General features: G+C 36.0%; 1 protein-coding gene across 3 annotated transcripts in view; it reads left to right on the forward strand.

The window, feature by feature from the left end:
• AIMP1 (aminoacyl tRNA synthetase complex interacting multifunctional protein 1) overlaps positions 1-11,656 on the forward strand; it is a 167,428-nt gene extending 155,772 nt beyond the window's left edge. Inside the window, exons 7-8 of one of the 3 annotated variants that reach the window (XM_032400960.1) lie at positions 2,391-2,516; positions 11,642-11,656. In XM_032400960.1, coding sequence (XP_032256851.1) covers positions 2,391-2,509 — 119 coding nt within the window. In that variant the 3' untranslated portion in view covers positions 2,510-2,516; positions 11,642-11,656. Of the gene's footprint in view, positions 1-2,390; positions 3,446-5,396; positions 5,544-11,641 lie in introns of those variants that run through there. The other 2 variants (XM_032400959.1, XM_032400958.1) reach the window with 2 other exon arrangements.
• The last annotated feature ends 16,065 nt before the right edge of the window (positions 11,657-27,721 follow it).

Here is a 27,721-nt window from a genome sequence, read left to right on the forward strand (position 1 = left end):
GAAAGGGAAAGCTACTTGACTCATTTTTTAACGCTAGTAAAATTTGATAAACTTGATATCCAAATTACATAAGGCATGTACAATAAGAAAACAAAGGCTAATCTCACTTGTAAATGTAGATGTGAAATTATAATACTTTATCTCTTTCTCTGGGTCAATTTTGCTAGAGAGTTGTTAGGCAAATTGAGTGTACCATTGTTACCTAATAGCATTTATCCTAGCATAGATGAATTGTTCAACAATAGAAAATATGTTTATGTATTCAGCACATTAATAGATAAAATGTGATAAAAACATACCATCATCTCAATAAATGTAAAAAAAAAAGGCATTCAATGAAATTCAATATTCTTTCATAATAGAAGCTATTTTATTAAACAACTAGTAAACATAAGGAGTGGAAAAGAAATATGATTGGTCTTCCTCAAAATCACTGCTATCACCAGGGCACCTGGGTGGCTCAGTCAGTTAAGCATCCAACTTAGGTCATAATCCCAGGGTCCTGGGATTGAGCCCAGGACTTGGGGTTCAGCTGGGAGTCTGCTTGTGATTATCTCCTCCTGCTGCCCCTCTCCCACCTCTCTCTAAAGTAAATAAATAAATCTTAAAAAGAACCTCACTGTTATCATCAGTATTATTTATGTTGTGTCAGTGGTTTTAATAACTACAGTAACAAAAGGAAAGGACATAAGAGATGTATAGATTACATATAAAAAGACAAAGCCATAATTTTTAGACAATATGATTTTTCACAAAAATATACAAAAGTATCTCCTGTTAAATTATTATGGTGGGGATAAGATTTATATATAAAATCCACAATGTTCCTATATGAGAGCAATAAATGCTTTGAAAATCTTTTTTTTTTTTAAAGATTTTATTTATTTATTTGACCCAGAGAGAGACAGCGAGAGACGGAACACAAGCAGGGGGAGTGGGAGAGGGAGAAGCAGGCTTCCCGCTGAGCAGGGAGCCCTATGTGGGGCTCGATCCAAGGACTCTGGGATCATGACCTGAGCCGAAGGCAGACACTTAACAACTGAGCCACCCAGGGGCCCCAGTGCTTTGAAGATCTTATAGAAATTTTAAAAAAGCATTTGCTATATAACAAAACAGATAACTAGAAATTGAAATTCAAAACAGTCATTTAAGTTTTACATGGGTGAAATTATAAAATAGTTTTGAAGCATTTACAAAGAGACTTGATTAATTGCAGATGTGTTCTTTGTTCATAGGTGGAAGATTCAACATCATAAAGATTTCAACTCTTCCAAATTTATCCATAAATTCATTGTGATTTCAATAAAAGTTTCAATAGTGTTTTTCATGGAATATGAGAAATTGATTCTAAAATAAATATGAAAGAGTATAAGTCAAAAAAAAAACTGAGTTAATTGTGAAGAGGAAGAAGGAGGAAGAAGACAAAACTGCAATGCTAGTTATCAAGACTTACTTATATACTTACAGAATTACATACTTATTTATATACTTATATGTGTATAGAATCTATATACTTATGGTGTTAGCTCAGTAAAGGGCAAATACATCAAAAGGACAAAAAAGAAAGCAGAAACAAACAAACAAAAAACCAAACCACACAGACCTCACATATATGGGATTTCAGGTCATGAGGGATGTTTTATGACTATATGTCAAACTATAGTAAATGGTGGTGGAACTACTATGTATCCAAATGTGAAAAAAATGCTCATGTATTCAATTCCATTTGATTAAAGACCTTACAATATTTCTTTTTCTTTTTCTTTAAGATTTTATTTATTTACTTGAGAGAGAGAAAGAACGGGTGGGAGGGAGGAGTGGCAGACAGAGAGGGAGAAGCAGACTCCCTGCTGAGCTGGGAGCCTGATGCCGTACTCAATCCCAGGAGCCTGGGATCATGACCTGAGCCGAAGGCAGATGCTTAACCAACTGAGCCACCCAGGTGCCCCAAGGTCTTACAATCTTTTCAAAGAATATAAAGAATATCTTCATTATATTGATGTAGAGAAGATATCTTAAGCAAGTGACCAAAAAAGAATATCATAAAGGAATATATTGATACATTTAACTATATTGAAATTATAAAGTTCTAAACAATAAGAGATACAATAAATAAGAATGAGAGAAGATGTTTATGACATAAGAGAACAAAGGATTAATATCCAGAATACATATAGAACTCCTACAAATCAATAGGGTAAAGACAACAAAAAGATAATTATGGATGAATACCTGCTTGCTTTGTTGGGTTGAATACAAATGATTAAGCTCACATATTACTATGAACAAATAAATGGTTTATCTTCCTTTAAAAAGGTACAGAAGCTATCCTTAGAAGATACGGAAAAGATATTGCATATCTGAAATAGCCTTTTTCCCTTCCATCTCAGGATCCTACAAATCTATGTTTTTGGAAGAGTCAAAGAAGTCAACTCAAAGGACAGAAGGGAATTTGAGTGCCATTCTTCTGGGTAGTACTGCAATCTTTATATCACCTCTGGATGTGTGAAGCACAGGTAATGCTAAACAAAGTTACAAGATGCATTTATCACATTTAGCCTAAGAATATGCATGTTAAAATTTAACAGATAGATCTGAGCATGTTTAACTTATTCATAACAGCTGATCACTGTTAATTTGATTTATAGTTCCAACCTGTTCTCCATATAAACTGCTTTTCAACCCCATAACAATGGGTAAAGGACATGAAGAGGCAGTTCAGGAAAGAGGAAACTCAAACAGCTAGTCGACTTTGGAAAGTTTAGTAATAAGTAAAATGCAAGTTAAAATAATAATGAAATACAATATCATAACCATTGATAACAACAACTTTAAGGTCTGAACATTCTAAATGTTTGAAGTCTGAGAATATCAGGTGAGGATTTAAAAAACTGGACTCTTATACAGTGATGGTAGGAGTGTACATTTTGGAAATCATTTTGACAACAACAGTATTATTAAAAAGGCACTCACATGACAATCTAGAAGTTCCACTTCTTAGTATATATCCCAGAGAAACTTTTGGCATGTGTGTATAGGGTGACAGTTATAAGGGCGTTGATTTTTCCAATGAAGACTGGAAGCAATCTAAATACACATCAATAGAGAAGTAATAAATAAAGAGTGGTATATTTAGCTAATGAAATAGGTTATTATAATTTTTTAAAAGGAGCTATGTGTATGCATTGACATTGATAAAGCAAAAAAAATCTAATGAGTAAAAAGTAAGAAGCACATATATACTGTGATAAAATAGTCCTATACATTGGAACTGGTTCTCTCTATTTCCATGGAAAGAAGGAATAAAAACATGTATGGGAAGGATTTATACCAAGTGTAAGATAGAGATATCCTGTAGGGAGAGAGGGAGGGAAATGTGGCAAGATAAGTATATAATGAAATTTTCAACTAATGAGTTATTTTCAAATAATGAGTTATTTCCAAGTGATGAATCACTAAATTCTACTCCTGAAATGAATATTACACTCTATGTTAACTTACTGGAATTTAAATAAAAACTTGAAAAGAAAAACAAGTTAAAAAAATAAATGTATGTATATATATATATGGCAAATGAATAACAAAAACCTTAAATCTTTGTTTTGTTTTCTTAAATTCCACATATAAATGAAATCCTATGGTATTTGTCTTTCTCTGACTGGCTTATTTTGCTTAGCATTATACTCTAGTTGCATCCATGTTGTTGCAGATGGCAAGATTTCATTCTTTTTTATGGCTGAATAATATTCCATCCACCTATTGAAACCAAAAACCAGACTCTTAACTATAGAGAACAGACAGATGGTTACCAGAGGGGAGTTTGGTGGGGAAATGGGTGAAGTAGGTGATAGGGATTAAGAGTATACTTATCTTGATGAGCACTGAGTGATATATGGAATTGTTGAATTTCTATATTGTACACCTGAAACTAATATAACAATGTATGTTAATTACACTCTAATTAAAAAAGACTCATATCACCAAAGCTAAAGTAAACATATTCAACTGTTAACGTTTGTTAACAGTATATGGTAGATACATGGGTGTTTGTCATTTTATTCTCTGTAATTTTACATATTCAAGATTAATAAAGAAAAATGTGTATATAGTATAAGGAATCAGCCTATCTTTGTAAGTGAACTGTGGAGTGCCCTGCTTGGCATGACAACTATTGGCACACTTTTTACAGAATATATCCTAAGCAGCCAATGTGTTTTCCTCTCTGAAACCATTCTGAGGAAGAAAATTACTTACAGTGGTCAGTCCAGAACAAAGAGTAAAGCTGCTGGTCCCAGCGTAGTTTTTTATTTAATAGATCATCACTATGTGATTTTTCACATTTAAATGCTAAATAAAAAAAAAGAATTTTTTTATGACTGGGTTAAACTGTGAAGATAATTATATGACTTCATTATAATAAGTAAAATAGTTTCCAATAGAATTATGAAGGATGAAAACATTGAACAAAATGTTTTGATACTTATAGATATGGGATCCTCAAAGATTGTAAATAAATTTGGGGGTCGATTAACATTCCTGAACATTTATAGAGTACCTTAAGATGTTAAATTTTCCATATTATGTTATTCTCTTAATGTTGTGCATGGATTCCTATACTTGACTGGTTGATAATAATAGACATTAAAATGAAATGTCCAAATCTAATAAATTAATACAAAAGTTTTCCCATGTCTCAGGCTCTATTTAGTTTTTCATGTCTAATTAAAATCCAGAATAAAGCATTCAAAGCATATGGTGTCTTAGAGTGAGTCTTGACAGCAGGACAATTGTCAGTTTATTTTTAAAAAAGTAAAGAACAGAAACAAAACTGTTTTGCAATGCATTTGTTCTATGTTTCAAAAAAAAAAAAACATTTGATCTACTGAGTAATCTGTTGTGTAATAGAAAGTACTTTCCAAATATCACAGTATTTTAATTAAGACTTTTTTGTGTTCTTTCCTTTATACACATTACAGAGAATTTTATGTCCCCACATTCTCTCTTGGACAGGGCTCTGTAGTGTTTTGAATATGGTTATTTTCAGTAGGACTGAGAGTAACATGCTTTGATGAGCCAAAATCTCAAAAGATGAGTTCTTGAGAATTTCTCCAAAATGAGGATGTTATAATCTTGCATGATGGCCAATAAGCTCTTTGGAGAGCTGCTCATGGGCTTTCCCTAACACATGTTGCTGTGTCATTGACAAGGCATTGCACCTCTTGGGATGACCCAGCTGTATCTTCTGTGCTGATGTGACATTTGCTTGAGGGGCACTTGCAACTTTAATTTTCCAGTCTTAAAAGATGACTTCATGATATCATATCAGAGGCTAACTTGAAGCCTAAAAGATGATTACTAAATGATTAATATGTTTCTTTCTACTTTCATTTGTTCAGCTTTTATCTTACTTTGGTAATTGTTGTTGGGGCTTGGATCTTCATGAAGCCAATGATTTTCCGTTCTCTGAGGGACTCTGGCCAAACATCTATGGTCAAAAGCACTTAGAGGTGAAGAATGAGGATGGCTTCCAAGAGGATAACATTGGATTGTAAATAAACAGGGTAACCTTCAAGATGTTATTAAAGATTTAGATAGTTTAGTGTTAAGGACTGCAGGGAGGCTTGCCCTATCCTCAAGTAAACAAATGTAACCATTTTTTTTTAGTCTTTCTTAGATTCTGATGCTGGATGAAATGAGAAGGAAGCACTGCTAATAAAAAATGCTTATTTTGCCATTATGAATATTTGCTGACTCTGAGAGGTAGAGACAAGGAGGGAGGTAAAGACACATAGAGATAAGGTAGTAGATCTTAAAAGTTTTCATCACAAGGAAAAAATCTTATTAACTATGTATGGTGGTGGATGTTAATTAGACATATTGTGGTGATTACATGTTATAAACCTGAAACTAATATAATGTTATATGTCAAGTAAACCTCAATAAAAAAAAAAGAAAGAAAAAATATCGAGGTAGAGAAACATGAGAGATGAGAGGGAGAGAGAAGGGGAGAGGAGGAAAAAGGGTGATAGGGAAAGGGAGAGGAGGGGAGGGGAGAGAGAATGAGAATCTGAGAGACACTTTTTTGTGCTTGTGCACACATATGGACACATCTAAAAAATTCCACAACTTGTTTGTTTTCCAGTTAAATTGAATGTTTTAGTCTTCATCATGGTTTGCCAGGCATTTTAAATCTAAGTAGTCAGACCACTTCAGTTGTTTTAACACCCCAAATCCAAATGATTGGACAGCTAAAACAATCCAATTGGGTCAATCATTTAGCAATCCTAGGGACTGAACAAGTGATTGATGTGGTCTATGAGGCAGACTCAAACTGTAATTTGTTACTTCAGAGAAAGAAAGCTAACAAATTCTTTTGGGAAACCCAAGAGGGATTGAATAAACTTGTGTTAAATGATAGGATAACAATATTACATTACTGGTGGTTAGTCCTAAGAAGAGTCTTCCACACATGGAAGGAAAAAAAGACTACAAAAGTCAACCTGCCTAAATATATTCCCAGCTCTGTCTTTCTGAAAGAGACAAATAGCCTCCATATGTTGGGTTTGAGAGAATTAATCACATCCTTTGCCCTCAAAATGGCAGCTGATTGAAAAGTAGACACAGGAATCAGAAAATTGTAATGTCAGTTTTATTGAAGGTAAAGCTGGATTGACAAATATAGCTTGAATGTGGCCTATCTTGCTTTCTAATATTTCTTTCCTGAATTATATTTGCGTTCACTTGAGCAGTAAGACCTTCAGAGCAGTAATTTATCCAAACAGCAATGCCTCACCATGTTGAGCCAGGAAGCCCAGGTCAGGGACATGAGAGGGAGGTTTTCTGTACGTGCGCAGTGACCTACCATGTGGGAATTTTTGACTCAGCATTTGGGGGTGCTGTAAGTTTATTACAGAGAACAATGGCACAAGGACAATAGAGTGGAAATATACATTTGTGGAGCATCTACTGTGTCACATACCATTCTAGGCTTTTAATACCAAAAAGTGTAAAGTTATCTCTAAGGTCAGGCAGCTCAGAAAAGAGAGAAGGTAGGCATATGTTCAAGTTATTGTGGTGTCAAATCTGATAATTTTTCCACTATACTACTCTGCTACTCTAACATATAGAAACACGTTTGGACCTTGCCTTTGAACATAGCTTTTTAGAGGGTAGCATCTAACTACCATTGCAAGAGTGGGGAGCCCTGCTAAAATTATTCACAATAGCCAAATACTGAAAACTGTCCAAACATTCATCTGTTAATAAATGGATAAGCAGGATGCCTGGGTGGCTCAGTCGTTAAGCGTCTGCCTTTGGCTCAGGTCATGATCCCAGGGTCCTGGGATAGAGCCCCACATCAGGCTCCCTGCTTGATGGGAAGCCTGCTTCTCCCTCTCCCACTTCCCCTGCTTGTGTTCCTTCTCTCGCTGTGTCTCTCTCTGTCAAATAAATAAATAAAATCTTTAAAAATAAATAAATAAATGGATAAGCAAAGTGCGGTTTATCAATACTATAGAACACTGTTCAACAACCAAAAGGAACGAACTACTGATATATACTGCAACATGAATTGACCACTAAAAAATTATGCTAAGTGAAAGAAACCAGACACAAAATATGTATGATTCCATTTATATTGTATGATTCCATTTATATAAATGCCCCCAAAGGCAAGTCTAGAGAGGCAGAAAACAGATGAGTGGTTGCTAGTGGCTGGCTGTGGGGTTGGGGATTGAATGCAAATAGGCATAAGGGAACTTTTTGAGATGATGGAAATGTTTTAAAATTAGATTATGGTGATGGTTGTAAAGCCCTATAAATTTACTAAAAATAATTTAATTACACACTTAAAATGAGTAAGGTTTATGACATATAAATTATAACTCCATAAAGTTGTTTAAAATTTTATTTTTAGCAAAGGGGGTATGAATTTTGTGTGCCCCCTATTTCCTCAACTTAATTGATATTTCTGTTAAAGTTTGCTTGAGAATTCTTGATACCTACTTTTTTATATTACTAAGCATGGCATTTAAGATTGTATGTAAAAGGAAATACTTCCTTAAAATTTATTGCTCTCATATGAATGTTGGATAGTTATTCTGTTTCAACAATATTGAGGGAGCTGAGTGGAAAAGGTCTGGGTTTCTACTCATAGGAGGAGACAGCTGGAGAACTGTTCTAAGACCAGCTCTCCTCCAACCAAAGAGGCAGACATTACTCTGAATTAGATGGTGGGAGAAAGAATAATGGTGTGGCTTTCCCCTTCCCCTGTGCATTCTTGAATTAATGACAACAACCACTTATTTTTTTTTTTAAGATTTTGTTTATTTTATTTGACAGAGAGAGAGAGAGAGAAAGAGCACACAAGCAGGGGGAGCAGCCGAGGGAGAAGCAGGCTCCCCGCTGAGCAGGGAGCCCGATGAGGGGCTCGATCCCAGGACCCTGGGACCATGACCTGAGCTGAAGGCAGATGCTTAACCGACTGAGTCACCCAGGCGCCCTGACAACAACCACTTATTGTAGCAGGTATTGGGGTTAAGTGTCTCCAACTCTTTCTTATCTCACCTAACACACCCAGTAGTCCCTTTGATAGAGATTAATAGTGGTGAAGACTGATCCATCTGCTCACCAAACCCATTTCTTCTTTTTACTTGTACACACAGTGAGAGCAGATATCCTAGCACCCTTGTAGTTAGGGGTGATGGTGAAACAGAGCATCTGAGTTCACTTATCAGGGAAATGAGAAAAGAAATGGTTGTGCTGCTTCTAGGCCCAACCTATTAAAAACTTCAATCCAAGGGGGAATCCAGTCATCAGGACACACTTATGAGCTGCTAAAATATCAATGGAAATATATTAATATGGAGAACGTTATATACAAGACATCCTTTCAGAGATAGTACTGTAAGTGATTGGAAAGAAAAAAAAATGATAAGCCACTTAGGGTGGGCCCTCCATGGCCCAAGTAGCTCCAAACCATCTTTCAAGGAGGGTAGCCCGGTTAACCACAGCATTGAGGATTGCCTAACAGGGCATTACTTAATTACTCAGGACGGCAGGGTGGAGGCCACAGCTGCCATTAATTGCCTTCTTTCTTTGATCTTACCACAGGCAGTGTTCTGTCTCTCTTATAAATAAATATGTATTTATTGACTCTCCAAATATTTATTTAACACCTACCTTGGCAGACTTGAGTACTAGGAATATAGCTGCAGATGAGAAAAAGTTCTTGTTTTTGTGGAGCCTACATTCTGGTGGAAAGAGGCATGTTATGAGTAAAACAAAATAAATAATACTTAAGATATTGATGTGTACTATGAAATAGAGTGATATGCTACAAAAAAGGGCAGTGGGTTAAAGGGAGACTGGAGAAGGGAGTGGGACGGATGGGAAGAGGGTGGAGCCTTCAGCCACAGAGTGTTAGCAAGGGCTTCTCTGAATATATCCCATCTGAAGGCCTAAGGGGTAAGAAAGAGGTTGCCACATGAAGATATGAAGGAAGAACATTCCAGGTGAGGGAGTACAAGTTCAATGGCTGACATAGGCGTGAGCTTGGCGAAGACAACAGAAAGAAGGCATGCATGACTGGATTGTGGCGGAAAAGGAGAGGTGCCTTTGAAGATGTGCTTAGAGGCCTGAAGGTATAGGGTTTTCAGTCATTGTAGGGAGATTATATTTAATTCTAATGGCAATGGGGAAACTTTGGAGAGTTTGAATGTAGAATAATTGAAAAATGTTTTCCAAGTGTGCCAAAGCAGCCTATGGAAAGCTGCTTCATGTCTCAGTCTAACATTGTCTGCAGATTCCCCCACATGACTCATAGGAGATAGGCTGCAGGAATCTAGCTGGCCTGACATTTCTTCATGGAAAGAAACTCTTATCAAAACTTTGAACCATGTCAGGGTGACTATAAAACCTGGGACCATACTTTTCCAAGGAGTTTCAACTAATTGAATGTTGTTAGGAATAAATGTCTAAGTTTTTAAAAAATAATCTGCTTAAACAACCCACCAAATAAACCCAAATGGCTCAACTGACATTCAACACTCTGCAATAGATGACTAAGCAAATTTCTTTTAAAAGAAAGCACTTTAATGATCCACAGAAAGCAATCAAATAAACTTAATATCCAAAAGAACATAGTCTATGGTTAGGGAGGCAAGTCCAATGGCACAGTGTGATAAAGAAATAAACTAAGAGTTATCTGACAAAAAGACTTGGTCTTATGATAAAACACAAGGTAATGCAAACTAATGAGGAACATTAATAAAATAGCAATGTAAGCTTCCAATTAATCAAATGTCACTTGACTTGGAGGAACTGGGAGGATGGTCAACACTTGTGAGGATAGAATGCCAAAAGGAATTTATTAACAGCTCAATCTCTTAGTCTCTGAGGAAGCAGTATTTGGGACAAGCACATTTAATAGCTCTTGTATGAGCAGCTTATTACCAAGTCTAAAACAATCACTTTTCAAGTCTCCAAGATTGAGATGTCTTTGTATTTCTTCTCCAGTGAATGGTACTAGGGGAGAGGAGTACAAGAAAATCTGAAGGATAAGGAAAAATACGACCCAAGTATTACACAGAAAAATTCAATCAAAAATGTGTAGGGATATGGCTGCCCCAAATTAGAATGGGTCTGGGGGTTGTGTTAGAAATATAACTGGGTTATTTGAGCTATGGATAGCTCAAATCTAAACATGTTTGCTCCATGAATTTTTAGAGTAGGGTCTTATTTATCTGTAAAGCTGTATTTACAGGACAGATAGTCATCTAGTATTTATTAAGCCCTTGTGAGCATAGATCTCTTTTTTCCATCTTGTTGATGTTATATTCTGATATATGTCCATTGCCTGGCACACACAGAATTCAATAATTATTTACTGAAATAAATGTTAGCATAAGTTAAAAATACAAGTCTGTCCTCTGTCCTTAAAAATTCAGAAATAATAGGGTCATAATGCAGAACAAAACCCAAAAAACAAACAAACAAAAAACCAAGCCAAGCTAACTTTAGTCAGTACATTTGCTTTGTTGGTGCTGGAGGTGGAGGTAGGGGATCATGCATGAGTTGGAGAGCTGTGGGGTGGACAGTTAGCTCCAGCTGATCCTCTACTTTCAGAAGGTAGCAATGAAGGCAGGGACATTACAGGAGAGACCAAAAAATGAACAAAGGTAAAATGTTGGGAAAATATGATATATTTTGGGGAAGAGTTGAGACCAGTTCAGCTGAGGAATAGAGTGTCATAGTAGAGAGAGTTTGGTACAGTGGGAAGAACAAGGACTTGTGAGTCACATAAAACCCTAGCACTGCTGGCACTTTGAGAAAACAACTTAACATTTATGGTCATCCATTTCCTCATTCTAAAGGAGAGATGTTAATATTCTCTTTCTCTGTGTTCTTCTAAATATTAATAAATGCTTACATTCTATTGAAACCTTACTATGTGTTAATTCTATTTATTAATTTAAATACCTCTGTGAAGCGCTTGACATTAATTACCTTATTCAACCCTCACAATAATTCTGATGGAAGAGTTGTGAGGATAAAATGGAAAAACATAATGTAGTACTTGGCTTATAGTATATCCTCAGATACGTGAGCTTCTTTTTTTTTTAAGATTTTATTTATTTGACAGAGAGAGACGCAGCGAGAGAAGGAACACAAGCAGGGGGAGTGGGAGAGGGAGAAGCAGGCTTCCCGCGGAGCAGGGAGCTGATGCGGCACTCGATCCCAGGACCCTGGGACCATGACCTGAGCCGAAGGCAGACGCTTAACGACTGAGCCACCCAGGCGCCCGATACGTGAGCTTCTTTATCCTTCTCTTTTTTTGTCAGTAAATTGTGGGAGCTAAGCCTGGAAAGGAAACATGAGCCCAACTGCAGAGGAACCTTGCTATTAGGACACAGTTTAGCCAACAACTTGGTCTTTGAAGGTTTTGGAGCTGGGAAGTGACATGTTTAGAATTGTGATTTCCTTTTACCAACAATCAGGTACTGTGGGTTGGATTCTCTTCTCATTGCTTAATCAAATTTCTGAGAGATTAAATTTTCAATGCAGGTTGCAAAATTATGACATTCTTCTTTCAGAGGAATGAACAATCCCTCAGATGACTAGAGTGTCTCATAACATTGTTGAAATTTGCTTATTAACATGTCAAGTCCATTTATCCACAGTGACATAGACAACCGAGCCAAAAGTATTATTCCTGACTGTCTTTCATGCTATTTTGCCCTGAGAAATACTGGGACTTCTTCACTATCTATTGCCCACCCCATTCAGTTAAACAGTTTTATTTGATTTTTTTCCCCTGGCTATCAAATGTCAACTTAAGCCCTCTTTAAACAGCCCCGCTATTTTTCTAGATGGTACCAATTAGTACTGATTTTTTTACTGCCAGATGAACTTTAGTCTCCTTCCCCAAGAAGAGACCACTGGACAGACATTTCAGAATCTCTCAAAATGTCTCACACATATCTTCTCAATCTCTTTTATTTCAGCCCTTTATCATTGCTATGTGTACAAACCACTGACTAAAATTAATAATAATAATAATAATAAAGCAAAATGAATACCATCATCCCAGGCTAAATCTCTTCATAAATCTAAGGTAGATTAACGCTAGAATCCTTATAGATTCCCACATTTTTTAAAAAAAGTCTACCTCTTAAAGAATTTGCCTATTCTATCAACCATAGTATTTAAACTGAGGATTATAAACTCAAGATTAAAATTAAAAAATATATTTAAAACTACAGTGAGTCATAAGACCGATTAAAAATTCACAAATAACTTTTTTGGCAGTCTAAAGCAGAAGGATAGGAATCACAGACTTGGGGTTTGCACATAGAATGTCCCTTTCACCACATTTTGAAATGCACCCAAAATAGTAAGATTGTTTGAAGGCAGTTTAAAAGAAAAGAAATGCCCTGATCTGATTCCTGAAGATCCTTGCTTCTACATACACACTCAGGTCTCTCTATTAAAAAGAAATACAATCACCACAGGTAACACATGTGTTTCCAAACACTGTTTCTGTAACTGAGTCTACATGAGTGGTAGAGAAGGGGCCCAGAATCTAAGATTTTCAGTCCACACAAGCAGGAGGCAATGAGATTTAATGGAAAACACTGGACTCCCCACGCCCAGAGCTTGTTCGCTTATTTATTGCCTCAGTCTGTTGTAAGCTCCATGAAGGCATAGACTGTTTCTGAATATGTGGCCCCTAACACTGTGTTTGACCCATAACAGGTACTCATGCTAATATGTGGTTGTTTGTAGAACGAATTTGATTCAAGGGGTCAGTATTTTAGTCCAGTGCTTCTCAAACGAACTGTGGAAAACTAGGTTGTTGTTTTTTGACTTTCCAATCTTTCTCAGACTGATTATTTTATAAAATAAAAAAAAGTGAATGACTACGAAATAAAACATAAAGACAAAAAAAAAAACCCTCTAAATTTTAATTATTGGATGGAATAGATATAAAACTGCTCTATCAAATTGCTTTCACAAAGTTTCTAAATTTTCTCAAAATTTTCTTAAATTCTCCTGTTGAGAACGAGAAAGTTTGTTTATGAACCAATCGCTATCAGAGAACCACACTTTGAATAGCACTTTTTAGTACTTAATCTGCCACTAATTAAACTTGGTGAATTTGTTTTAAACCCTTTTTTGGTCTGTTTGGTCATTTGTAAAATGGGGTACAGCACTGATTTCCCAGAGGCTGGCACCTGGAGATGTCTTACTTTGTTCTTATACCTCTGGTAGGTCTGATCAGTACTTCTGAAGGTGGGGTATCTGACAATGGTGAACCAATGTCAGGCTCAGGCTTCCTTTTCACCATCTCCTAATCTGACATAAATCCATAAAGCCTTTGTCCTGGGACCATGGCTACTCTAACCCTGAAACTGACCATTCACTGGACTGATCTTTGAAAACTGATAAATAATTTTAGCATAGTAGTGATCTCTCCCTCCCCTGAAATATTTTATATTCCTGGTCCTAGTTTATAGTATCTTTGTAGCACTTTGCAGTAGCATACTATGTATTTTGCTTATTTTATTTTCAATCTGTTTCAATGTTAGTTCGGTCAGAGCTAAAATATTTTATCCTTTTTTGTTCATTACTGTGAAAGAAACCCATGAAACTGTGCTTGACACAAGATGGACAGCAAATAAATATTTTTTGTGAAAAAATGAATAAGTGAATCAATTCATTTAAATTGTCTCAATAATGTGAAGAAAGAATATTCTCGCATGTTCACTATTTTAAGAATTTGGAGTTTTAGTATAGCTTTAGTGGAAAACTCAGTATTTGAGGTAACTTGAACATAACTCTGAAGTTTTTTCAGCTTGGCTATTTATAATGCTAGGTGTATTTTTCTCCCTCATATATCAAAGAGGCTTTTAATGCAGGTCAAATTCAAAGTTCTCTTTCAAAAGCATAGTTTGGACTCATCTGGGTACAAAAAAATAAATACACATCAAACCTATTTTTAATGTAAAAAGTATGTTTTAAAAATACTCAGATAAATCACAAATGATTGAGTGGAATTTTTTTCCCATTTTCTAAGAAAATTTTACCTTTAAACTTAAAAATGAGCATGAAAATTTTAGCCCTAAGGATATGTGTGTATATACATACATATATATACACACATATATATACCTTTCATGAGAAAAATTCAAGTACCTGTTGTCAGATACTTACTCAATTTTTTCTCAACCGCAATTACACCATGACACTATAGTACTGTCAGCAGTAAAACCAAACTGAATTTTATTATCCTACATTTATAGCATGTTGGGAAAAAGCCCCACATCTTTTTATTCATGTTAAGCAGTCTTTACTTTTCCTTTCAGGAAATTCAAACAATGCAACTAAATAAAACACAAATCTGCCTTCTGATGTTACCCACTACAGAGAAAAAGGAATGCAAATATATTTAAACATATACAAACTTTTATATTTAATTTTTTGGCCACATATGCCTTAATAATTAAAACACACACACACACACGCACACAGTTTCCATATGTTTTCTGTTCTTCCTTGCTCCCATCTTGGCCAGTCAACTTTTTCAATTTTTTCCCTCTATTACCTGATTGTTTCATTTCAGTATTTACATTTTTAATACAGTTTTTATGTCTATCTATACTTTCAACTTTTCCACAGAAGGACAATTTGTTTTTATGCTCATTTTAAGATTTCAAAGTTAAACTTTGAATGGTAGGGCATAGGTGGGACCACCTTTTCCCTCTTCTAGTGTTTCTGCCCACGTGTACTCAAGAACTAGAAACTCTGATCCTTCCATAACTAATAAAAAGTGAAACTTGACCTTTTTTCCATTTGCTTCTCACATCCACCCCCAAGAAGACTGACATAATTGATTGGTGAAATTGAGAAGAGAGTCATCATACTTGTTTGGCTTCATTTTACTTCCTCCCTCCCTCTTTGAGATCGGTTTACCTTGAGGAAGTGTGTGTTTTTTCCTAGGCTCCTCTATAGGGTAAATGTCCTTGGTTCAAGACATGTGATCAGGAGCCTGCATTTCAGAGGTCCCAACTCCAGGGCCTAATGGGTATAGGAGGGATTCTGGATAAGCGTGTCTGTTCTGAAGACCTCAACTCTCCTCTGGAGGAATAGTTCTGATCTGTAGATCTGGGAGAAGTGAGTTAAAAAAAAAAGGGGGGGCTTTAATTCTGGTCATAGATCAAGCTGCATTCTCTAATCCAATATTACCAATAATAAAACTAGTATTTTAACAATGTTTAAATGTCTTTTTGACTGAACATGTATCTGACTGATCATGTCTATTCTCAGTCATTTCAGTACATGGAGAGGAATGCAGAGTTGGGATGAATAATCATTCTCATATCAGAGCAGTGGTAGAATTTGGGTAGGTGAATATAAGGAAGGAGGTGTTTTAGATGCAGGGGATGATGTGAGCAGAAGTGTGTAGAATGGTTGCCCACTTCTGCAGTATGTTTGTGAACAATATGTCCTTTATGGCTGGAGCTTAAGATGTTTTTTCGGTTTCAATGGAAAATACTTTGGGTAAAATAGAATGGGAATAAATGTTACTTTATATTCTTTACAAGAAAGGACCATGAAGCTTTTTAATTGACATGGTCAGATGCTAAAAGGATTAAAAAAAAATATGAGTGGTGTGAAGGAAAGTCTAGAAACAGTGATAGGAATAATGAGAGAAGGTTGGAGAGAAGAAAAACAGGAGAAAATTATTGCTTGATTGATTAATTAACTCAAGGCTCAGAAAGCTTGAGTAACTTTCCCAGATCAGTCTGAATCAGAAGATCATGCTCTTCGTCTTTAAAGGGAGACTGTTTCTTTACTCACAACACTTCTAACACCAAATGTGTTTATTTTCCACACCAACAACCTCCAATTCTCTGTGGACACCAAATGGGTGTCCTACTATTTAATTCATTCTGAAACTAACAACCCAGAGTTGGCACAGAGACACAGGTTAAATGGTCAGTCCCACAAGACTCCTCCCCATCCCCCTCCTTTAGATGCCAATCACAAGTAGTAGATGTCTTCTAACTGGGCTACAATTCGGGGTTCCCATGATCCCTTCCCTAGTTTCTATAATTTGCTGTAATGGCTCACAGAACTCAGGAAAATACTTTACTTACTATGACTGTTTTATTGTAAAGGATATTTTAAAGGATAAAAATAAACAGTCAGATGATGAAGTACACAGGACAAGGTCTGGAAGGGTCCTGAATGCATAAGCTTCTGTCCTTGTGGAATTTGGGGTACACCACTCTCCTGGCACATGGTTGCATTCACCAACCTGGAGTCTCTCTGAATCTCCTTACTTATAATTGTTTATGGAGGTTCCATTATTTAGGCACGATTGATTAAATCATTGGCTATTGGTGTTTAACTTTCCCTTTCTGGAGATCTGGGGTGGGGCTGAAAGCAAGTTCCAATTCTCTAATCTCACCAGTCAGTTCCTTTGGTAACCAGCTCCCATCCTCCAAAGTCACTTCATTAGCATAAGTTCAGGTATGTTTGAAAGGGAATTATGAATAATAAAGAATGCTCCCTTTACCCTTAGCACTCAAGAAATTCCAAGGGTTTTAAAAGTTCTGTGTCAGGAAGCAGAGATGAAGACCAAATATATATTTCTTATGTCACAGTAGCACAACCTTTATACCACAATCATATTTTTAGAAGAAGGTGATTTCCATGTGAGATACCCGCAACACTGCCGAGAAACCCAGCAAGCTGTTGGGATGGGAATGTAGGCTTAGGCGCCCAGTTTGGCAGTCATCTGTGGAAAAGTGAGAGTAAAACTATGGTAGTGGGTGAGATCATCAAGAGAATGTCTGCAAAGAGAGCTGAGAGGAAAAATGCCAACGAGAGGAACTTAGGGAATGCTTACATGGAAGGGCCAGGAGGAACACTCACAATTCCTTGGGGAATTTCTAGTGATTTAGTCCATGAATCACTGAATCACTGCATCAATTATATCTAGTATCATAGAGGATTAAAAAAAAGTGTTTTATTTTTATCCCAGAGAAAACGTATTTGGGATTAAGAAATTATTGGAGATGCATTTATATTAAATAAACCTTTGCATTTATAGAATTACTAGAAGTATATTTAGTTATATAAAATTTATATATAATTTCATCATGACCACTGGCATGGTGGAGTGTTGCAATTTGAAAATTGTCATGCTAGTGACAAATTTATTTACTCAACTTATTATTTCATTGATTAGTTCATGACTCTTTAATTATGAACTATTTATTGATTTCATACTCTGCTCAAGACAAGAAATCTTTATATTGATGAAAAGTAAGATTTCAAAGGCACTATTACTAACATACAAACTCCTGCCTATTTTTTAAATGTCAAGTTCCTCAAGGTATACCTAACTAAATGTTTGTCTGGCCATAACTCCTGGGATGGAGTGTGTGTGACATTAATGTAAAGAAGTTAAACTATGTATTATGGGCTGAATTATGTCCCCTTTCCTCAAATTCATATGTTGAAGCTCCAACCCCCAAATGTAACTACATTCAGAGATAAGGTCTTTAAAGAAGTGAATAGGTGAGGGCGCCTGGGTGACTCAGTTGGTTAAGCGACTGCCTTCGGCTCAGGTCATGATCCTGGAGTCCCTGGATCGAGTCCCGCATCAGGCTCCCTGCTCGGCAGGGAGTCTGCTTCTCCCTCTGCCCCTCCCCCCTCTCATGTGCTCTCTCTCATTCTCTCTCTCTCAAATAAATAAATAAAATCTTTAAAAAAAAAAAAAAAAAAAAAGAAGTGAATAGGTGAAAATGAGGCCGTAGGTATGAAGCCCTAATTCAGTATGACTGATGTCCTTATAAGAAGAAAGAGAGCCACACCAGGCACTCCTGCACAGAGGGTCGACCGTATGAAGAGTACAAGGTAAGGAGGCCGCAGGAGAGCCAACCCTGCTGGTGTCTTGATCTTGGACTTCCGGCTTCCAGAATTGTGTGAAAATAAATTTGTCATTTAAGCCACCTAGTCTATGGCATTTTGTTATGTCCTAGCAAACAAATATACTATGAAACTAGGAACTTAACTTTTACAGAGGTAAAATTCCAGCTGATATTAGAGAGGATTTTCAACAAATACTGGTTAGATGCTGACAAAATAGACCAGCCTCTTGAAAAATTTTCGCTGAAATGTAAGTTTTGTGATTCACTGGGTGGAGGAGATGGGCAGCCCCAGGTCTCCGCCCAATTATATTGGTTTTGATTGTTGAAGCAGTGGGCAGAAACTATATTAATATTTAATTGTGAAATATTTTGCCTTTGGTGCATAGAGAAAAAAAAGGCCATTAGGAAGACTTTGGCTTCTCTCTTCTGATTTTATAACCATATCTATGGTGATAGGCAAGGCTATTTTGAAATAATGAACATATAAAATGAAAACCACCCACATTTATCCTTTCACAAGAACTTGTAAAGATGCCTGAAAAGCAAACAAAAATGCTCCTTTTAATGTTTTTAAGAGGATAGCTTAAGGTTGTTTTCAAAGTTTCGAGATCCAAATGCAAAGGACTCCACATCTTTACAAGTGGTTTAATCCTGTGGGTAGTGTGGTTATAATCCAGATGACTCTCTTGAGGGGCACCGAGAAGCAATGCCAATTTTTTGTGTGTGTTGAAAGGACCATAAAGGAGAAACAGATCATACTTTGTGGGTTGATAAATAGCTCAACACCCACAGCCAAAGAATGAACACTATGCACATAGCACAGCTAACTGTTTTTTTTAAGGCAGAAATGCGGGAGAAAAGTTGTGGGTTTTATTCCTTTGCTCTGACCCCTCACTCGGTGAGATGGCAAGGATAAAACAGATATGTCAGAATTTAAAATGTGACATTGAAAGAAAAAGTTTAGAATATGATAAATATCTAGGTATGGAGCTTAATTTACTTTTTTTTCAATTTCTGTTTTAAAATGAAAAAAATTGAAAGTGGCTTCAGAAATTATTAGAAGCAAAACTTTGGTGGTCTCCTTTAGACACATGAAAGGAAAATTGCAGTAGAAACAAAAGCTGAAAGTTCACTTTGCCTGAGTTGATTTTATACTTGATAGATGACTTTGGGAAGGTTCCATTTGCAGAAAAGCTCACTCTAATGGTGAGTAGGGGGTGTGGGATAGGGAAATTTGTAGATAATAAAAGTGTACCAGTTGCATGTGAAAGCCTCAGTCATGAATTCTCTGAGAAGTTCAAGATTATTCACATACAAACCCTTCCCCTCTCCTGCTTTTATCTTATCTTCCTTTTTGTTGTTTTGTTGTTGTTGTTGTTGTTTGAGGCATTCATTAATAGTAAGGGAACACACACTCCTAATAGGCATGATCTTTGTAACCCTGGGAAAAGATCAGTGGTGATATTGTCTTCCCTCTTATCCTCAAGAATTGTCTGTTCTAGATTGGGCTGAATGAAATTTTTATTTTCTCACATAAGTAAAAACACTGTTTCTTAAACACATCAAAGCCCATTTGAACTGGATCACATCATAATTTATTTTATCAAACAGATTTTAATTTTTTCCAGATTTAAAAAATTTCCAGATTATTCCAAATTTTACGTGCCAAATTCTGCCCTCAATTAGGCACATGCAGCTAATTGCACACACATAACTGAGGGTAGAGTTTGGCATTTGGAGTTGAAAGTCTCTGAAGCTATGAATTTTTTTTCTTGGAAAAGCACACTTTAATCTATGAATTAAAAAAAAAAAAAAAAAACCCTTCAAAATTACTGACATCATTTTTCCAAAGTTGCTTTCAAGCACTGATTAGTTAATCCACCACACCCTGGTGTAATCACTATTATCTTTTTCGCAATGAGACAATAGTCATACAAATGACCTTTTTATTTGCTTGCAGTCTCGCAAGCAAGACTGTGATAGAATTAAGGTTAAAATTTAGCATTCTAAGTCTGTGCTCCATGATGATAGCTGGAACTATTCATTAACATTACATAATTGTGTAATAAATTTGTTATTTTCTTGATTGTTGCCTCTTTTATTATTCAAAATAATAATGGCTTTCTTATACTTTTTCCAAATTATAAATCTAGTATTGGAAATAATGTCAGCAATACAGAAAGGTATAGGGAGTAAGATAATCACTTGAATTCTTACCACTATGAAGGGGCTGTTTATATTTTGTTGCATATTAGGAATGTCATCTGACTTTTTCTCTAATTCAATATTGATAGAAAAATAGTCATATTATTGTAACCAGCTTTTTTCTCCAGGGAAATACTGGAAATCTTTTTACATGAAGGAATACAGATACCTCTTTTAAGGACCACATACTGTCTCGTTGGACCAGCAAATCTCCAGCCAATCAATTATTTTCACAAAAAGAAATGTACTTCATTGCTGTGAACTCTGTCATACGAACTCATTTGTTTATTGTGATAAATAACTGGAACTCTGTTCTCTTTTAGCTATGTCAAAGATCCCAGATTTCCACCAAATCTATTTGTTTTATTTATTTATTTATTTATTTATTTATTTATTTATTTATTTTTAAAGATTTTATTTATTTATTTGAGAGAGAGAATGAGAGAAAGAGCATGAGAGGGGGAGGGTCAGAGGGAGAAGCAGACCCCTGCCGAGCAGGGAGCCCGATGCGGGACTCGATCCTGGGACTCCAGGATCATGACCTGAGCTGAAGGCAGTCGCTTAACCAACTGAGCCACCCAGGCACCCTCTATTTGTTCTTTTTAAAAACTATCATTTTGAGTTATATATCCATAGAATTATACTCAGACGTAAAACTTAAGAAAGACCTGGCAATAGAAAATGTGAATAACATAGGTATGTGAAGTCCTCAGAAAATTGTTAAATGTATCTTATAAATAATCTATTACCCAACTTTAATCTGATGATCTGCTAAAAATGTTCAAATTGATATGGATTTTGAGTTCTATCTCCATTTCTTTTTCTTACCAGTTCTTAGGAGGTTAGAGTAAGCAGTGGAATGGAAAGTCTTGGGTAATCTATACTTTGAGTAATCAATTGCTAAACACTAAATTTAGAGTAGAGTTCTTATGCTTATATGAATAGTGTTTGAAAATTTGAGAGAAGCTCCATACAGGCTCTGTACATTACCATTCTATTCTTTGTTCCTGCCACTCTTGATCTCCTAAAACCTTTCCAATCTGCTGCCCTCATAAAAATTCAGATGCATTAACAGCCTGCATTCTTCACCCTTTAGATCTTATTCTCTGTTGCCTACTCAGGGATATTGCTTTAGCAATATTCCCTTCTCCCTCCCTCATCATCAAATTTTCTTCTCTACTGAATTTTTCTAATGAATATATAAATATACAATTTTTTTCTTTTATATTAAAATAGTCCTCTTCACTCATTTTCCCCTCCACTTACCACCCCATTTCTTGGCTCCCCTCTGGAGCAAAAGATTTATTTTTACTCCTTGATTTCAATTCTTCCTTTCTCTTTTAAAGCAATCTAAGCAGGTTTTCTCCCTCATGAGTCCAAAATGGTTCTTGAGATCACCAGTGACTTCCATGATTTTAAATATGATGGTCAATTCTCAATCCTCATCTAACTTAACATGTCAGCCTCATTTGACACATATGATCACTCACTCTTCCTTAATAAACCATTCGCTTGGTTTCCAGAATGCTATTCTCTTTTAGTTTTCTTCCTTTCAGTGCTGATTGCTCCTTCTCAGTCTCCTTGACTGAATCCTCTTCTTGACTTCTTAATTTTGGAATATTAGATTGTTTTCTCTTTTTTCCTCCTTTTTATCTACACTCATTGCCTTAAATGTCATCTATACGATAATTACTCTCATATTCACACCTCTAGGACCATCTTTTTTCCACACCTAACCCACTTGGATGTCTAATACCGCTCAAATTCAATATGTCCAATAATGAACTCCTGGTCCTCTCCCATTCACAATCGGGCTTCACTAATCTCAGTTCCCGCAACATTATCCCTACTGTTGCTTATGACTAGAAAGTCATTATTGAGTACTTTCATTCTTTCACACTCCACACTCATCTTTCAGAAAATCTTGTTAGCTCCAATTTCAAATATATTCAGAATCTACCCATTTGTCACCCCCTCCACCCAGTCACTAGAATCCCCAATCAGGTTTTCCATTACTCTGGTCCCTTTAGAATCTATTGTCAACAAATAAACCAGATTGCCTCTTAAAACTCAAATTATACCATGACACTCTTCCACTTAAAATCCTGAAATAGCTCCCCATTTTACTCAAGGTAAACATTATATTCCATACAACAGCTAAAAGGCTAGAAACTTCCATTTCCTCTTTGACTTCTACTCTCTTCCTTGTTCAGTCTCCAGCAATCACAGAAGGCTCCTTGCTATTCCTCACATATACAAGGGACTCTCCTACCTTGAGATCTTTCCTTTGGATATTCCTTTTACCTGGAATGTTCTTCTACTAGATATCTGCTTGGATAACACTTTCATCTCCTTCAAGTCATTGACTAAATCCCACTTTCTAGATGAACCTACTCTGACTAATTTATTAAGTACTACAGCCTCTCTTGCCCATCTTTGACATTTCCTAACTCCCATATTCTGCTGTGGTGTGGTGTGGTGTGGTGTGGTGTGGTGTGGTGTGTGTGTGTGTGTGTGTGTGTGTGTATGTGTCTTTCAAAACATTTATTATCTTTGAACATCCTTTGACTTAAAATATATTTATTGTTTAATTTCTCTGCCCCCACTAGAATATTATTTTTGAATATATCCTTGAGGACAGAAATCTTTGTTGTGAGTGGTAGAACTATGGGTAAATGTCTCATTATTAAAATTATAAATGAAATAGCTAACTAAATAAATCAAACTTGAATACACTAATGATGAGAATATGTCATGCACAATAGATTTGGTTAATTCAATTCTATGCACATGAAATAAAAAAAAACCCCAAAAACAAAAAAGACAAACCAGAGTAAAAGGGAAGAATACTGGGATAAGAGAAAACATAGTGTAAACTTAGTGTTTTTAGTTTATGAATTTTCCTTCTCTTTAAAAGATTTGGGAAAGCAATGAAGAGACTACAAATATTGCTGTTTGAATCTTGACTAAGATTATTTAAGGATTATGCTCATTTGGGGATAAAAAGGGAGAATTTTTGGCTTTGAAATATAAATGTATACATCATTGGCCCATCCCATTAACGCTTCTGAAATTTCCCTTCAGCTGTAGCTGATTAGCAACTAAAAATGTCAAAGTTTATTTTGAGAATATTGGAGACTACTCTAGGGCCTTGAAACAATTAGTTGCTCAAGGCCTCATTAAGAAAGAGCATATATATATAAAGCTATAAGACTTGGCTAGTCAAGAAAGCAAAATGCTTTTGAGCATTTTATTCAGTGAGGTAAATTAGTGTGCTTTGTTTCAACTGGTTAACCAAATGTTGAAAGTATGGCAGACTACTTTTGGAAGGAATAAAAATTTCTCTAGTTGGGTGGAGGCTGTGTGGTGAAATGTCAGGCCCATATAAAATTATTTTGTTGCAAAGACTAGTTGCTATGTCTACCGTTTTTGATGCCAATTATTTGTAATAAAAAAGAGTAGTCTTTGAGAGCTTATTTTTAAAATGTCGTTTAATTCCAGCATTTGATGAAGCAGCTAATGATGGAAAGTAAGAAATCTTAAGGCATATTAGTTTAAATGTTGGCTATAAAACAAGAGAAAATATTTAGGTATACAACAAATGAGGGTAAAATTCTTTTTAAAACTTTAAAACATAAGGCAGTTTTGAATACCATTTGTTGGGGTTTGTTTGGACCCCAAGTAAAACAGCCCTCTTCTCCTTTGTAAGGATAGACAAAGGAACTATATTGATGGAAATCAAAATACCAGCTCTATTACTAATCAAAATCTGGACTGATGTTTGCATTTAGATATACATCCGCAATTGCCTTCCTAACACTTGCTTGGATTAGACACACTTAGTCATCAGGCATTAATTGCATGGTGACTGCAGACCTCCCTCAAGACCCGGAAGTTTACCACATGATATTGATCAGCCCTTAAGGCAGGGTCCTTGGGTAGATGGCTCCAGAAAGAGAGAAAAAGAGGAAAAGCCTGCAGTAAACTTGCTCAGTGTTTTCTCCCACATCCACCAATTAGATCAACTGATTCTTCTTTCACAGGGAGGGCTAAGTTGAGATAGAAACATTGAAGGTTTTTTAATGGCTAAAGCCTCCCTGGCTGGAAACAGGAGGAATGAATATACTCCCCTACCCATTCCTCACCCCCAAGAAAACACTTTACTCATTATGTATGTGTGATCTATTTTTGCCATTTGTTTCAAAATGTGTGTTAGCCAGAAGAGAATGGGGATTATTGTATTTCACAATTTCCACTGCTATTTTTCAAATAATTACACAGAGACTTGCAAATCACATACTCACACATTGTTGGAATGTACACTGCTATGAATTAATGTTCATGAGTTGATGGCTCAGCCATGGATGAAGGAGAAAGAGGGAAATGCAGCAGTGCTTTTATTAATGAGCAGAGACCAGAATGTTGATAAAATTTTCTGCCTCCCCTGAAGACAGCATTGCTGCCATCTGCTGGACTGTGAGTAGGTATATCTCAACAGGAAGGAAGGAGTTTGTTCTATTTATCTCCCTCCCACTTCCTAGGCATTACGCTAGGTGTCAAGGTGGGGGCATCTAAAGACAGCAGCTCTGGTCTCTGCCTTCAGGGAGCTGGGGATTCAGCAGGGGAGAGAGACCTCACTCCAGAGACATGGCCCTAATGGAAGGGCCATGAGATGGTGGGATCCACTGCCATGTGAAGTAACAGACAAAGATTTACAGAAGAGGTGACCTGACTTTATATTGGAAGCTAGTAAAGGTAGGGTTTGACAGGGAGAGATGGAGACAAGGGAACTCTAAGTTGGAACTGCTCCAAAGAGCTTAATTCTACTGGTTCATGAAGAGTCTATTGAAAGTTCCTGCTCTTTTTAGGAATAATCTCTTTCTTTTATTTCTCTTTTATGATCAGCCTCTCCCTAGTCTGTAATTGTTCTCAACCGTTTAGTAATCATAGGAGAAATGGCTCTCTAATAATTGAAGTTATGTGTATGCTATAACCAGCATGACATGTCCCTCCCTCACAATGCCCCAGTTGGGTTATCTCCCATGTTCTGCCCTGAAAATAACAGGAAACTTCATTTCAATGAATTTCTTTGGTCTGTGGTTTACCATAGCATAAGTTTATGAGGTTGAGTTTTACAAATTCCATTTTAATCAGATATTTTTTTTGCCCTAAGCAAACTCTAAATACCACAAATAAAGCTTTCACCAATTTAGAAACTGTCTATAACTCATAAGTGTAATTAGGTTTAAAATGATGCTGAGATTTCACACAATCTTTGTTCAACACTTGTGATTTTTATACTCCTGTTTCTAGTCCCTGAAAAGTGGTCAGCTGGATATTTCTCTATTGTAAACTGTGGTATGTTAAAGACCCAGCAAGTTAAAAAGTAATAACTTTTGATTTGGCAACAGCAGAATAAAATGTAGAGAACTGAAACCTTTGTCAACATTAAGTTTGACACATGACAGATGGTACTTTCAGGTTGCAGATATGAATGTGCAGAGGAGCTGTTGTGTCTGAATTTCATTTGACTTTCTTGTGGTCGTCAAAATGGGTTTCTTTCAATCTTTGTGTCAGTGGAGGTTGGTTTGTATGGGACTTGAGTGATAAACCTGTCAAATACAACAGAGTTTATGATTCCATTGGGCCCTATCATAAAAATCAGGATCGAAACCTGCCAAACTTAGTGAAATTGGCTGATTCTGGGGCAAGGGCTTATTGCATAGATTTGGATAATGTCTGCACATATGTTTTAAAAAACCTCTTGTTTTAAATATGTTTGTGTTTAAGACTCCTTCAGTGAAGGATTTGTAACAGTAAATAAATACAATGGAAAACAAATTTAAACAAACGTTTTAAATTTATTTATCCACTTTAGTGTTTAAAATACTCTATTCTCCACCCAAAGCTACATTTTCTTCTACCACAATCTCTTCTTTTTAAATGCAAATGTTCTTAACATTTAGAAGATATGTAAAGCCAGGCCAAGGAAGATGAGACAAAATTATAAAGTCGGTTAGAAAATGTAAGGAAATGAACCAAACTAGAAGCAATGCCAACATCCAGGACAATGTGGGAAAACTGGACAAAAACAACGCTTTGGAGAAGTAACAGACTAAAAGTGAGGACATCTTCCTGTTGAGCCACAAAGAGGCATAATATTATCCTGGCCTTGGGTATCTTACAGTTTATCTGAGGAGATACAGCCTTTTCAGATGTAAATAAATGATAATGCAAAATAACAGGCACTGGGTGGTGTAGGCAGCAGATGTACATTAAGGGCTAATAGTTGGGAAGGGATTGTGAAGAGGGTGGGGCTTAATTTGGGTCTTCCTCCTTCTCTCAGTTTTTTTTTAAATTATGAAATATTATAAATATGGGAATTGAAGAATAGTGCTTGCGCAGAACAGATACTAATCATCTCACAATTACTACCATTTATTAAATACTATGTTTCAGGTGTTGTGGTCAAGTGCTTTGTATGCTCAATCTTTGCAATTTTTCTATTACTTAAATACTATTTCCCCCCCCAAATTACAAATGGCAACTTGAGAGAGGTTAAACAAGGTGTCCAAAGTCACATAGCTTCTACATGGCAGAGCCCAGACCCAAAGCAAAACTTGTTTGATTCCAAAGCCCAAACTCTAAACCATGGAGTTAGTGCCGACATATAGCTAATGAACAATTATCTGCATGTTGTGATAAGACAGTCAAGGTTATGGCACCAAGAATATCCTTCCTAACCTGAAGCATATGTTAGTTTGAAAAGGAATTCCCCAAATGTAATAGTGAAAACTATTTAACAAACATGGAAGAATGTTTATCACATAATGTCAAATGTGAAAAGAATAATATAATAAAAGTGTTCACTGTGTTTGCAATTATGTCAAAACTATGTATGTATATAGACAAAACTCTGGAAGAGAAATTTAAAAGGGAAATAGTTTTGTTGAAATGATCAGAGTCATAGATAGCTAAGTTTTTCTTTAAAAATCTCTTCCAGTGTTTAAATTTTGTCATTAATATTTTTAAAATTACATCAGAAAAATTAAAGCTATTAAACTAATCCAATGAGA

The sequence above is a fragment of the Phoca vitulina genome, unplaced genomic scaffold (assembly GCF_004348235.1).
Source record: "Phoca vitulina isolate PV1807 unplaced genomic scaffold, GSC_HSeal_1.0 scaffold3, whole genome shotgun sequence".
Taxonomy (NCBI): domain Eukaryota; kingdom Metazoa; phylum Chordata; class Mammalia; order Carnivora; family Phocidae; genus Phoca; species Phoca vitulina.